Raw genomic sequence first — 12,937 nt, forward strand, 5'->3', positions numbered from 1 at the left:
AATTGCGGATTGTGCTTTTTCGCCAGCGCTTTACAGATCATGCTGTGAAATTATGCAGAGCCTGTCGCTTTGGAAGAGGTGCTGGTTTGCTCCCTTCCTGTTCCGTCTACTAGTTGCCGTGTTGGACTGCACTCAAACAGCAGCATTGCAGCCCACTAGAATGACACAGGTTGGCGAGGTCCGAAAGGCGCCCTTGAAAACGACTGTCTCAAAATACAACAGGGTGCATTCTGTTTTCGGATAAAATGTCCGCAGAAAAAAACGTCCCCGAAAAAAAAGACCACGGAGGAATTGTCCACAGAAAACAAGGCATAGGAAAAAAAACTCCTATTCGCGAAAAAGGAAAAAAAATGTCCCCAAGCGGGGACTGCATTTTTCGTGGCGGGCTACAGGATGTATGCAACAGCGCTCCCACCCGTCGGCTTGGAACTGACTGAACGTGAAACTGATGCGGGCGTTCATAACAAAATGGTTTGGTTTTGGTTTGTGCGGTTTAACGTCCCAAAGCGACTGAGGCTATGAGAGACGCCGTAGTGGAGGACTCCGGTAATTTCTACCACCTGGGGTTCTTTAATGTGCACTGACATTGCACAGCACACGGGCGCCTAAATATAATATTGGTATTACAGTGACATCAGTCGTCTTCGCCTTATATGTGGGCAATTGCGAGCTTACCACGAGTATCGAAAACTGGGCGAGTTGGATTGGATTCATCTTAAAGCAGCACGAAACACATGACGAAAAGGAACAAGAGACGACACGAGCGCTTTCTAAGAACTGATTTTTTTATTCCTAGAAAGGCAGTTAAATTGCAACTAAACACACAGATAAAATCAAAACAAGACTCGTGAAAACACTGAGAAGCCCTTTTGAAAACAGTACGCTTGCGCAAAGTGAGAATTAAACACGTCAACCAAATAACAAAACTATCAACCTCCCACATGACAAGCACCCGCTAACACCTAGTCGCCGAATATTCACCGAGAGCGTGAATCTGTTTCCTGAAAGATTATCGGAAGGTGTGCCTACGCAAGCAATTAACTCTTTACTTACCAGAAATGCCTCGACCAGCTCTCTGCATATCCGATCTGGGTGACTGAACAAGATATTTGTCCGATCCAAATGGCGTAAACAAGCTTTACACTCCCGGCAGTGAGCGGCAAGGTGGGATGACACGGCTCCTTTCACTGATCTGCGGTGTTCAAACAAGCGCTCAATAATACATCGGTATGTCTAAGAAATGTACGATTTACCGTACGAAAGCGAGATAGAATATACCACAGCGGTGCCGCAGCCAATCAGCGGTTTTCTCTGCTGACCATCTGCTTTAGTGAACCAGAAGCACGGATCGATACGTTAGGGTAACCGTGGGCAACCACCGGTAAAGCCCCAGCCTTCCTTCCCCAATACTGCATCTCTATCACCACCGGAAGGAAGCGCCGCAAAGATTCTACACCATCACCAGAAGAAGGGTTGACTCGTCACCGGAAGGTTTTCGTTGTTCTAGAGAAACTTTCCCCTTTGGGTGCTTTCCAATGGCTACCATGCTCCGAGCCGGATATACATTTCTCAGAATATTAACGCGCTCATTAAACCTGCCTTTATGATTGCTGAACGTGCTGAAGAGGTCGACACCATGCAAAGTATGAACAGTTAGACGGCTATTTCAGCATGCTTTTAATAAGCACATGTATCAGGCGCCCAGAGGAACCACCTCCTGTATGGTGATTACATTTATCTGATAGCCCACAAAAAATTTAATAAAGCATGCAATTGTTGATATCGAAATTCCGGAAGAATTCATTCTTAGGCCGCCATTTAGCCTGTGGGAGGTTTTTACCTACACCTGGTTTTATCCAGAAAAATGACAATATTTCGCGCCAATGTTGAACGTAAACCTGACGTCATTCATCGTCACTAACTTTAGTTCGCCCCTGAATTTTGAGTGAAGCTGGAGTGCCCAAAAGCCGCCATGTTTTGAACGTACGGTGGTGCATGGAGCCTTCGCCACCAGTGTAGATATACCTTAACTCTGTTCGTACGTGTTCGGATCAAAGTGCATATCTTCCTTTTCAATTTCTCTCGTAATTCCGAAGATACGTGAAATCTATCAGCAAAAATTAGCTATTTATTTCTGGTTAGCTGTTTTTGCGATTCCCAACAGGGTTATAGTGATAAAGGTAAAGTTATTATAGAAAAACTGGCGCAACAGATTTGCTGTGTCTTCGCAGCCGCTAACTTCTGTTCACTGTGTTTCAGCCACACATCAAAGTTTCTGCTGATTTTTGACGGCAAATGGTGAACGAGGGCGGATAAGGTAGGATGGAACTACATTTGCGATACCATCAACGAACACTGCAATGTACAGAACCGCGTGACGAAAGAGATTATGTAGGCACCTGCCTACATCGAAATTTATTTGCGATAAAAATGGGTGAGTCCAGCGCGTTACTTTGTCTTCCTGTAATTACAGTACCGAAAAAAAAAATTACGTTCAAGAAAACGCCCTTCAGCTTGGCAGCCTGCTCGGTGTTCTTGGTGCAGCGATGATGACAAACGATACTTTGAACGATATTACTACATATATGGTTGTCTACGCTGTCTTGGCAAACCTAGAGCTTCTCTTTCTGTCGCTTATATATACAGAACAAGTCATTATTTCAGGGCCTAATCAACGTCCAATGCGTCTGGCAAGGTGGCGTTGAAGTACGGTATTCTCTACGAGTTAAGAATATACACATGGCCCTCCTATCGTCGTAGGAAGCCTCTATCATACCCATTCATTTTATGATGTTCTAATACAGCTGCACTACGCTTGGATCATGATGTGATCCAAACGGCGTGGTATTTGCGTGTGCAGGCGACATGCCGTTTTTGCTGATTACACCCTAGTCTTATTTAATGCAGATGATAGTATAATATTAGCGACCGCGCAATCATCATCGATACTGCTCTGAATAAGCACGTCTCAGTTCTGCTGGGCTTAAATCATCTTCGAATCCTACAAAGGCGGTCACTCGTCGTTCAAACGGCGGCCGTGCCCGGTGGTATGGTGGGGAAATTACTCTCGCAGCGCATCTTTGCGGTGAATCTTGCCTTCAGCGATGTTTGGTTTCCGGGGGCGCCTTACACGCTTCATTTCGCCGGCTCCGCACCGGGACAACAGTTTCGGGACTCAACAGAGCATTGCTACGGGAGGTCAAGCGGCTGTAAGGCTGATCCCTGAAGCCTTTCGGTCATGCTAAAGCCGAAAAGAGAAGAAATTGCCTTACCTCTCTCGTTGTGCAGCGCATTCTTAGAGGCTTCTTTTTTCTCTTGCTGGGCCGGGCGTTCGTTGTCAGGTGCTGACGGAGCCGAGTAACGGTCCGAGAGGGCAGCAATCCTTCGGCGCCTCCTTGTCTGCACCTCGGTTTCTGCCATTGCTGAAGGTGAAATTCCCGCCGTTTCAGGAGAGGTGGTGTAGAGACAGATTGAAACAGAAGTAAGGGGAAAGGGGCTTTAGAAAAACGTCCGGTCTGCGCCGCCTAGCCGGGCCGGCCGGAAACAAAATCGCAGCGCTCATTTTCACGCCCTCAGGCGGCGTGGCCGTCCCATTGCTCCTAAAACCTCTCAATAAACTAAATGTAGCGCCATCTCCTCTCTCCTCCTGCGGCGGCGCCGCTCCTCCTCTCGCATTTCGACCGTGGCTCCACCTACGGGGTGCGCGACTAGCGCGCGCTCTCCGGAGCAGGCGCCCTTCACAGCCGTCTCGATCAGCGCCGCGCGCGTGCCGATCGAGGCGGCCGTGCGCCGGGTCTCACCAGAGCCTTGCATTTTGTCGCAATGTGTTCAGGTTAAAATATTACTCACTGCTGAAACATAATTACCGAATGTTGACAGGGATTTCCCGCCAGAATAGTTTCAGCTGTGAGTGTCATACACCACATATACGCGATTTCGGCGTTGGTTCAACTCGCCGTCATCTCCGTGTGTCCGTAGTTCGTCACATTTGGCCACTCAGCGGCATGCTTTATAAAATTTGTAACTAGGCGGCGGACAGGAACAATTTTGGAACAGTCTGTGTATGGTTTCTTTGCAGGGTTGACTGGATTGCGAGCTGCCGGTAAACTTGAGAAGTGTGGCAGCAGCTGTCTTCCTTGTATTTTCAACTTCAGCTGCAGATCAATTAACCATAGGCGGCGGAAGCTGCAGTCTGTGTGGAGTCTTTGCAGCTTTGATTGACTTGTGAGCTACCGGTAAACTTGGGGAGGGAGGTAGCAGTTATTTTTTGTTATATTTGGCGTTGAGACGGTGCCGTGTTCAGCTGCCATGGTGTGTCACCATACGTACACGATTTTGGCGTCGATTTAACTCGCCTTCACCTCCTTGAGTCCGTCAGCCGTTGACAAAAGTGCGCAACATGCTTGAAAAAAAATTCACTAGGCTGCGGAAGCTGCAGTCTGTGTGGTTTCTTTGCAGGTTGGACTGAATTGTAAGCTACCGTGAAACTTAAGAAGCGTGGTAGCAGTTTTTTTTTTATATTTTGCGCTGAAACGGTTCCGTTTTCAACTGTCAGTGTGTGACACCATTTGTACGCGATGTCTGCGTTGGTTGAACTCGCCTTCACCACTGTGCTTCTATCAGCCGCCGGCCAAAGAGCGCAACATGCTTGAAAAAAAATTAAATAGCCAGCAGGAACGATTTAGTAGCAGTCCGCGTGGCAGCAAAACACACGGCAATATGTGCCGCGCGCGCGCCGCCCGCCCCGCTGGAAAGGAGGAAGCTGCACGCCCAGCAAAAAAAAAAAAAAAAAGCGCGCGCGCGCACGTGACGGCGCTCGGCCAATGAGAGGGTCGAACGACGAAGGAGAGCGCAGGAGAGGAGGTGGGCGGCAAACTTCACATGTTGGCGCTACTTTTAGTTTATTGAGGGGTTTTAATTGCTCCACTTGTCTTGCACTCGGCCGGCATTAGTGTTGCGCTGATGAAGATAGGACAGAATGCTCGCGCCTGTTTTATCGAGCGGGCGTTTCCCAACATGCAGCCCGCTTATTAACTGGATAGACCTGAGGCCACAATGTTGTGGTGCTACCATTAAGCTGCTTCGTCTGAGACACGTTGTTGTTGCTATTCCCCTCTAATTTGAATCCACATACCCACACAGGGGGATCGGCAAAGAATCGGGGTGCAGAGATATTACAATTTGAGATGTATAATTACACCGCAAAAAATAATAAATAGAAACGATTGCTAGGGAACAGAGAAGGAAATTTAATTATGAAAAACCAAAATAAAGGTGGGTAATTACTAACGCACGCAGTAGGAGAATACTGAGATTTATATGTACAGAATAAAAATGCAAAACATATTAGCAAGACACATGTTTTGTTTCCATTAAGAAGTTTTGAATGGCGTTAAAAACAGACCTGTGGCTGTACCCAAGCATGGTTGCACCGAACGATAATAAAATCTGGCTGCTCAAATTAAGACCCAGATGTTGTAACGGTTTCTCCATATACCGTTTTCTCATCATGGTAAAACGGCGGCAAATTAGCAAGAAATTATATATTGTTTCCGGTTCCCCGCAGAATGCGCTGACGGGAGAGAGCGCCAAACCAAACCTGTGCATATAAATACTTAGGGGCGGAATACGACAGCGCAGCCTGGTTAGAGAGACCTCAGTCTGCCTTGTTTGACATAATTTCCTATTCCAGGAATACTTGAGATGCAGGTAGTCGTCCGATGATAAAACAGATCCAGACTGTGTGCTTAATAAGGAACGCCTACAAAATCGTGCTGCTGTTATGTACGCTGTTGCCGGGAGGATAGGCAACACAGGGTCATTCAGAGATGCTTTAGCTAGTCTATCAGCAACCTCATTGGCTGTCACATTACTGTGGCCTGGTACCCACACTATATATATGAGGCTCAAATGTGAGGGGAGCAATGAAAGAAAGGTGTTTAATATTGGCGAATCCATATTCGAAGAAAGCGACAAGCAAAAGGAATATAAGTCTGCAATTACAGGCACTGTTGAGTATGGTGGGTCTAGTTTGCGAAGAGCAAGCACCACCGCCAGCAACTCCGCCTGGAAAATTGGGGTAAAATCCGGAAGACGGACTGAAAAAGTCCAGTCTTAAAGCGGACACTATATTCCAACGCCGGCCTTTTCATGAAATTGAAAAGCATCAGTTGCTATCAATATTCTTTGCAAATGATCCTCTAATAATCCAATTAAAATTCGAGGTGATAAGTGGTTTGCATTATTTGGAAAAATGTCTTCATAGACAATTTGAACCGAAGATCCACTTACTTTTGTTGGAAGGATGTTTGAAAGGACTACATGCAAAGGTTGTACCAGATTTTGGACTAGTATTACTACCTGCGGGTTATAAAACCGAGGCCATCTGACTCCAAAAAAGGAGGCTGCCTCGCAACAAAAAATTGATAGGGAGCGATGAAATTGTGATTCTTTTTTAGATACGTCTAGACGGTCAAGAATTGTAATCTAGCTAACAACGGTGGTATTCTGGCTTCAAGGTATAATACATTGTTAGCCACAAATTTAGGGAGCCCAAGGTACAATCTTAGCCCTTCCCGCTCTAATAGAACAAGCGGACGAATTTTGTAAGCCGGTGAACCAGAAAATAACACAGATCCAAATTGTATAATTGGGCGGACATACATAACATAAATCATTAAAAGTGCGTCTCGCCGCATCCCAGACCTTGGATTGCTTAACCTGCGCAACATACCCACAGCACGAGCCCCTTTCGCTGCAACATGTTCAATGTGATCCCTCCATGCCAGATGGTCATCGTAAATCACCCCTAGATATTTCAAAGGCTTAACTTGAGACACGTCATTCCGTTTCCTCAGTGGTAGGGTGCCGCAACTTCTTTCTCCTCCCTGGTTGCCTCTCAGCGGGTTAAATGGCGACTTTGCTGAAAGGTGCAGTAGAACGCAACCCAAAGGTAACCTACACTCATAGTAGGCGGCAAATAAGTACGATGACTAAATAAATAGCGTTACCGTTGTAATGCCGTCATGTCGTGGCTATGTTCACGACTGGTTTTGAGGCTATTACGAATTTAAAAAATTTTGTAATGCAACCTAAAGGGGAACGCGCCCCAGGAAAGATTGTGGTAGCTTTATTTAACGTTGCGATTTCAAAAAAATCATAGAAAACGTTCCACTGACAGGAATTGAACAGACGTTTTATTCGATCAGTGCTCCGGTAGGTAGTGTCACTCTATTGCGCCATACTCGTTGTATCACTGGTTCTATGTCGGTTGTCAGTGTGCCACTGATGCAACGAGTATGGCAGGCTTTAAATGCGCTCTTATTTATTTTTACACTACCTCCGCTATCCGTTTCCAGGTGACGCTGCTTAGAAGACCCTACTATTGAGAGAACGGGGATCTGAGACACCAGTAGTGACGGGCTTATACCGAAGATGGCCCACGTTGTTTTGCGCAATTGAGTTAAAGGCCCAGTGTCGCAGAAAAGTCTTCTACTCAATCAGTGAAGGCCTATCTCGGCGTAATCGGAAAATAAGAAATAGCTTTGGGAAAAAAATGAACCGATTGTAACGATATCATAGAATGTAAAGCAAACGAAGGCCACATCAGCATGCTGACGCGCAGCGCTCTTAGCCGCAATCAACAGCAATCCTAAATATAAAAGCGCGCAGTAAAGTCAACGTTTTCACAAACTGGAAGCTTTTCTACTCGCTTATCAGCCCCATATCGCCGTCATAACACAGACATGGCTGTACTCCAACATTTTGAAGCAAGAAATCGTGCCGCCGCAGTATGCGGTTGGGCGCAAGAAGGACCGGGAAACGAGAGGTTGGGGGGGGGGGGGGGGGGGGAGCGGTCTTTGTTATTTAGGCGAATAATATCATTCAGTGTCATGCCCAAGGCTACCCGGATCGACGCAGTTTGGTGTACCGTCCGCCTAAAAAAATTAAAGGTGGCTTAGCTCCGCTATGCCTGAATATACATAGCGAAAAGCAGTGACTATTTTGGGATCAGAAGAAGTTAACTTGTCCAGTCTTCTGCGCCGTTCGCCAGCAGCTAAACTCTCCTTGGCTTTCATATCGAGCGCGTCTAAGTTCACCGGCGTTCTATAATTGGTTTACAGGAAAGGAAAGGCGCAGCATCTGTCACTCGCGGAAGGCAAGAAGCGCCGCCCGGCGGAGTTGGAGCGCACTCGTTCCCACTTGGTCCTTATATCTGACGGCAGATGGGTGACGTATCAAGCTTGAGTCTTTGATACTTTCAAATTGCGTTCCAGTTGCAGTATCTGTCACTCGCGGAATCCCGCTATCATCCTCACGGTAGACAAGCGGAATTATGGTACAAAAGATACAAGAGATACAAAAGAACCAGACCGACACGACGTAAGCGCGCCCTCATACAAGAAGAATTCTTTTATAACGATGATGCTTTTCGCTTTCCTTATTTTCCACGAGTTGTGCTGGAACGAAATTCCTTAAACATTGCTACTACTGCCTAGCCTACAAAAGAAAAATTGGCCTGTGCTCTGGAAGAAACAGCGTGACGAAATCTTGTTTTTTTTCTTACAGTTAACATCTGTGAAGAACCGCTGTGAAAACCAATGTAATATACCAGGTACTGTAACCGCTTGTGTTTCATGTATGTTTGGTTTTTGTCTTTTGCCTGACCTATATTGTAGCTGTTTTAAGATTATCATGCTCCCACTCCTCTAATAATAAGAATCAGGATTGACAGTATTTTGAAATAAAATAAATCAGCTATCCAGCGATATATGATTTTGTGTTTTAGCGTAAAAGTGTGTTAAGTTACAGTTACTGCAAATAATTAGGATATGCATATAATACAGTGTCATTTAACTCGACAGAAGTTATCCAACAATATCGACTCAATTCTGTAGCTTCATGTTATACTTAATCAGAATTAGCTAATTAGTGGTAGGTAACTGAGACCTACAATTATTAAAATTGAATAATTGCCGACATAAGCTACCTAACGATATAATGTGTGGCTATTATACATGTGTGGCAATTATACATGTGTAGCTATTATACTAAACGTAAGATACACAACCACTCCGGACAAATTCTGTGGATACATTTTATACAAATCCCGCATGAGCCAAGTAATGATGCGCATTAATAAATAACTGCCGCGAAATCTTCAAAACTGTATTTGTCGTTTTTTAACAGCCGCCGGCATGCGGGCTTATTACTGTGATTCTGGCACGCATATCAATTCTGTATCCCGTGTTTCTTCATGCTCGTTGTCCCTATACGACGCGTTATCATTTTCTTTGTCGCGAAAGATGCGCCGAGATCTGTCTCGAAGATTCCGATCACTTGCGTATGCTTCTACAATGTCCCAGGTTGTACTAGTAGCAGTTTGCGACGTTATCTAGATTGTTCTGAGCAGCCTTTAAATTGAGCGTTGACGAGTGTGACGGGCATTCTTTGTTCGACGATCGACGAGCCCGTTTGTTGCTATCGCCGCCGCCGAGTCGCTTAGTCCTTTTGCGGGCGCAAGTCAGCCCAATAAAGAGTTAAATTCAGTACCATAAAGCCTGTGTCTTTTTTTGGTGTCTACGGCCTTGTCGCCACTACGTGACAATACTAAGAAGCTGGCTTCATGACTTCGTTTCCCTGGTTATCCTTAGTTCCTTTTGCGTGTATCGAAGGTACACAGCAATATACTGGTACCACAGACGACGCGAAATGCCAACTTGCGCGTCGATAATTCTGTACTGTTATATTGAGTGGTATTCAGAATCCCCCAGCATGGCCGAAACTTGCGCGATGTGTGCAAGTGGTCGCCGGTTTTTACACAAGGTCTGTAGGGCCTCAATGCAGTCTAGAGCACTTTCAAGGTTATCGCGCGAGCGTCGACAGCCGAGCTTTCCAGGCGCCAAGCGGCAGGTTATTTAACAGGGAAAATCGCGATTTCGCATTTTCCTCTCCTTCGTTCGGTGTTTTGTTGTACAGCCAGCACTGCCGCGTCGAACTCACCCCCCTTTCTCTATATTCTAAGCTTTTCATTCGTTGTGATAAAGTGGAACTTCGTAGACGATAGCAAAATTCATGGGAAACATTTGATAAAGCCAGTGCTTGGCGGGCATGGTTTAATATTTAAAGTACTCTTCAGGGCGACCAATAATTCCTGCCTCAGCAGCGATGACGGTACACACGCCATATAGAGCTTCAAACATCCTGTTCCAGATAATACCAAAAAATACATTGCACGCAATACGATCACTGCCTGTTTCCCTAAACAAAGAAAAATGAAAATTTAAAAGAGAGTGAAATAAATACATTGTGGTGGCTTCTTAAGGAAGAGCAAAGTCTGTGAAGCTGGTCTGATCTCTCACTCGCCACGGAAGAGGATTTTGGGCCATGGCACTGTTCATGATCTCAATCGACACTCGCGCATGCAATAGCCTTCAAATCACGCTCTCCTGTATCTGCCGATGCTGTTTATCATCGGGAGCGTACAATTTTCAGCCTCGGGCAGTCCCCGGCCCACAGTACAGATCCCGGGCCGGCGGCCATATTGCGTTAGACTGCGAGCGTGTACAGACAACTTTTCGTTTCACCACAATTTCACCAAACACGGAAGCGTCCCTAGTTACAAGCACGCATTGTTTTTCGTGCCAGCCAGAAGTTCTTAACCTCTTTCGCGATCTTTTCAGCGCGCAGGCCTGGAATCATCGCAAGCAAAGCTCAGTGTGCTGAAACAGCCAACGCTTGTCGCAAATGCTTTTGAGAATGTTTTTCTTCTGCTTTTGAGCACAGTGATATGGGCCCTAATAGGAAGAACTTCGCGAGCAGCAACGGCTATCAAATCCTGCCAAACTGAGTTCTGTAAGATGCTTCGTATTCAAGAATGTCACACTCCGTACACAAAAATTCCCAATTTATCGCGCCTTTTATTTATATTTCATATTACACGCATCCGTGACCCCGGGGTAGAGTACCCGCCTCGGCTTCGGTAGGTGATGGGTTAGACTCCCACTGTCGACTAACCATCCATCGGCTTTATCAAATTGGTACCAGCTATTGCCCGGCCTGGTGCTCGGCTTACCAGGGCTCGTACCTTGAGAGAGGAGCCCGCGCCTTCAAAGCCTGTACCCACTGAAAACCGGTGGGTACCTGGCGGTGACGGCGGTCGCACTTGGTACCTCTCGAATGCAAGACAGATGCTCAACCGCAATGCCACCGCTTCGGCGAGGCGTCACTGTGAAAGAACTGCGTCGTGGTGACGGATGATTGGCATCGTCTGCTAAAAATAAACAATCTAGGAAGCTTTGCAAGGCGAAGTTGCCATAAGGCTACTTCCTGCCGGAGCGGAAGCCGCGACTTGCCCGAAAGTAGTCCAGGACTGGAAAATCCAACGTACTCATCTTCGACGCCCCAAATACTTTGCAATCAATAACAAGGTGCGCATTCGCAGCTTTTTCGGGACATGCTGCTGTACCTTCCACAGGCGCGGTCCGGGGAAGAAACAGCTCCCCTTCTGTCCCTCCGCCTTTAATCCCCTTGTCGCCCACTCCCTCTCCTGTACACGTCCCCTTCCCCGCTGAATAGGAGGATTAGTTAGGGACGGAGGGAAATTACTTGAACATCAAGCTTCCTACATGCCCCGCCTTCCAGACGCCAGTTCGTACGCGTCATGCGCTCGTCGCCGCCATGGAGACGCCCTTGCCGGGGTGTCAAAGAAAAAAAATGCGACAACAGAGAAGGAAGAAAGACGACGACAACTGCGCAGCCTTTCTGTTGTCTGTGTTGCGAATCTTTATTTTAGATCATGCAACAACTAGCCCCGCCCCCCGTGCATTACTAGGCCGCCATACAGGGTCTTTACATGAATCCGACAATGTAAAGTTCACTCGGCCTGTCGGGCTCAGAACGGTGTCGTGACGCTGGGGCTAAGTCGACCCGGCCTTCACTTGGTAGCGTGCAGAGACTCCGGGTTCATGAAGGATTGAATCTTCGAAGTAGGTAAAATATTTACAAGCAGGTTTAATGGCACTTTGAGAAAACTTATTTACATGATTATTTACACGAAAAAGAAGGGTACATCAGCAAAATGGCAAGCGTTAAGAGTTCATAGCGAGAAGCGACAGGATGAGCCGTTTACCCAGGGCTCAGAGCGTCATTTCGTGCTCTGCAGCGTCCTTAAAACCCCCTATGTCCAGCCCCTCTCTGAAGATGCTGACCAACCAGTTCCAGGGCACGCCCCTCAGATATCGGCATCCAATCGAACACATCACTGCACTGATGATCTGATGCACTGACTGGTCCGGCATTGTTTCGTTGGGCGTGGTCACTTGTTGGCGGGAAGAGCTTGGGAACGGCGAGGAGGTACATTTCTATTCTTCAGCAAAGATCCGGTAGGCTGGTTCCGGTAAGTGGATTTCCTTCTCAGAAACCCAAGTGCACGTGCGGGCCACATACTGCTCCCAGCATTGTCCCTTTCCAGCAATTGCAAATCTTTCCTGCATTCCCGGGAAATCCTCTAATGGCCGTAATCACCTTGCTCCTTTCTTGTCCTGTACGTCAGCAGACGTGTCACTCTGTCGTCTCCTTTGGACAGTAGGCATTCCTTACTGGACAATAGCGCTTCTCGACGGGAAGGGTGAACAATTGAACGAAAGCACTTCCAGCTATTTCCCGCAGGGGGACATTTCTTAGTATTTTTCTAGACGTTCCCTTGACAGGGCCAATTTGGCATTTGCAGGGTCTCAACATAGCAAAACAGGCTTACAAAAAAGGATTCATGGAAACAGGCTCACTTAGAGCCATTGTACCAACAGCACATATCCACAGCACTTATCCATGCCCACAGGCGAACAATAGAGCGCGCAAATGCGGATGATGCACGGTCGTAACAACGGCTAAGCTAAATACCGTCGAACCGGACTGAGGCAGCTTAACTGTCGGGGCT

The 12,937-nt window shown here is 46.8% G+C and overlaps 1 protein-coding gene across 2 annotated transcripts in view; it reads right to left on the reverse strand.

The window, feature by feature from the left end:
• LOC146182702 (histone-lysine N-methyltransferase PRDM9-like) overlaps positions 1-12,937 on the reverse strand; it is a 70,809-nt gene that overhangs the window by 40,439 nt on the left and 17,433 nt on the right. For both annotated transcript variants that reach the window (XM_084608905.1, XM_084608906.1), the window contains exon 2: positions 3,273-3,422. In XM_084608905.1, the coding sequence (XP_084465031.1) occupies positions 3,273-3,420 (148 nt within the window). In that variant the 5' untranslated portion in view covers positions 3,421-3,422. The remainder of the gene's footprint in view (positions 1-3,272; positions 3,423-12,937) is intronic.

Source organism: Amblyomma maculatum, chromosome 7, assembly GCF_055883805.1.
Source record: "Amblyomma maculatum isolate TAMU_Amacu chromosome 7, ASM5588380v1, whole genome shotgun sequence".
NCBI classification, from domain to species: Eukaryota; Metazoa; Arthropoda; class Arachnida; order Ixodida; family Ixodidae; genus Amblyomma; species Amblyomma maculatum.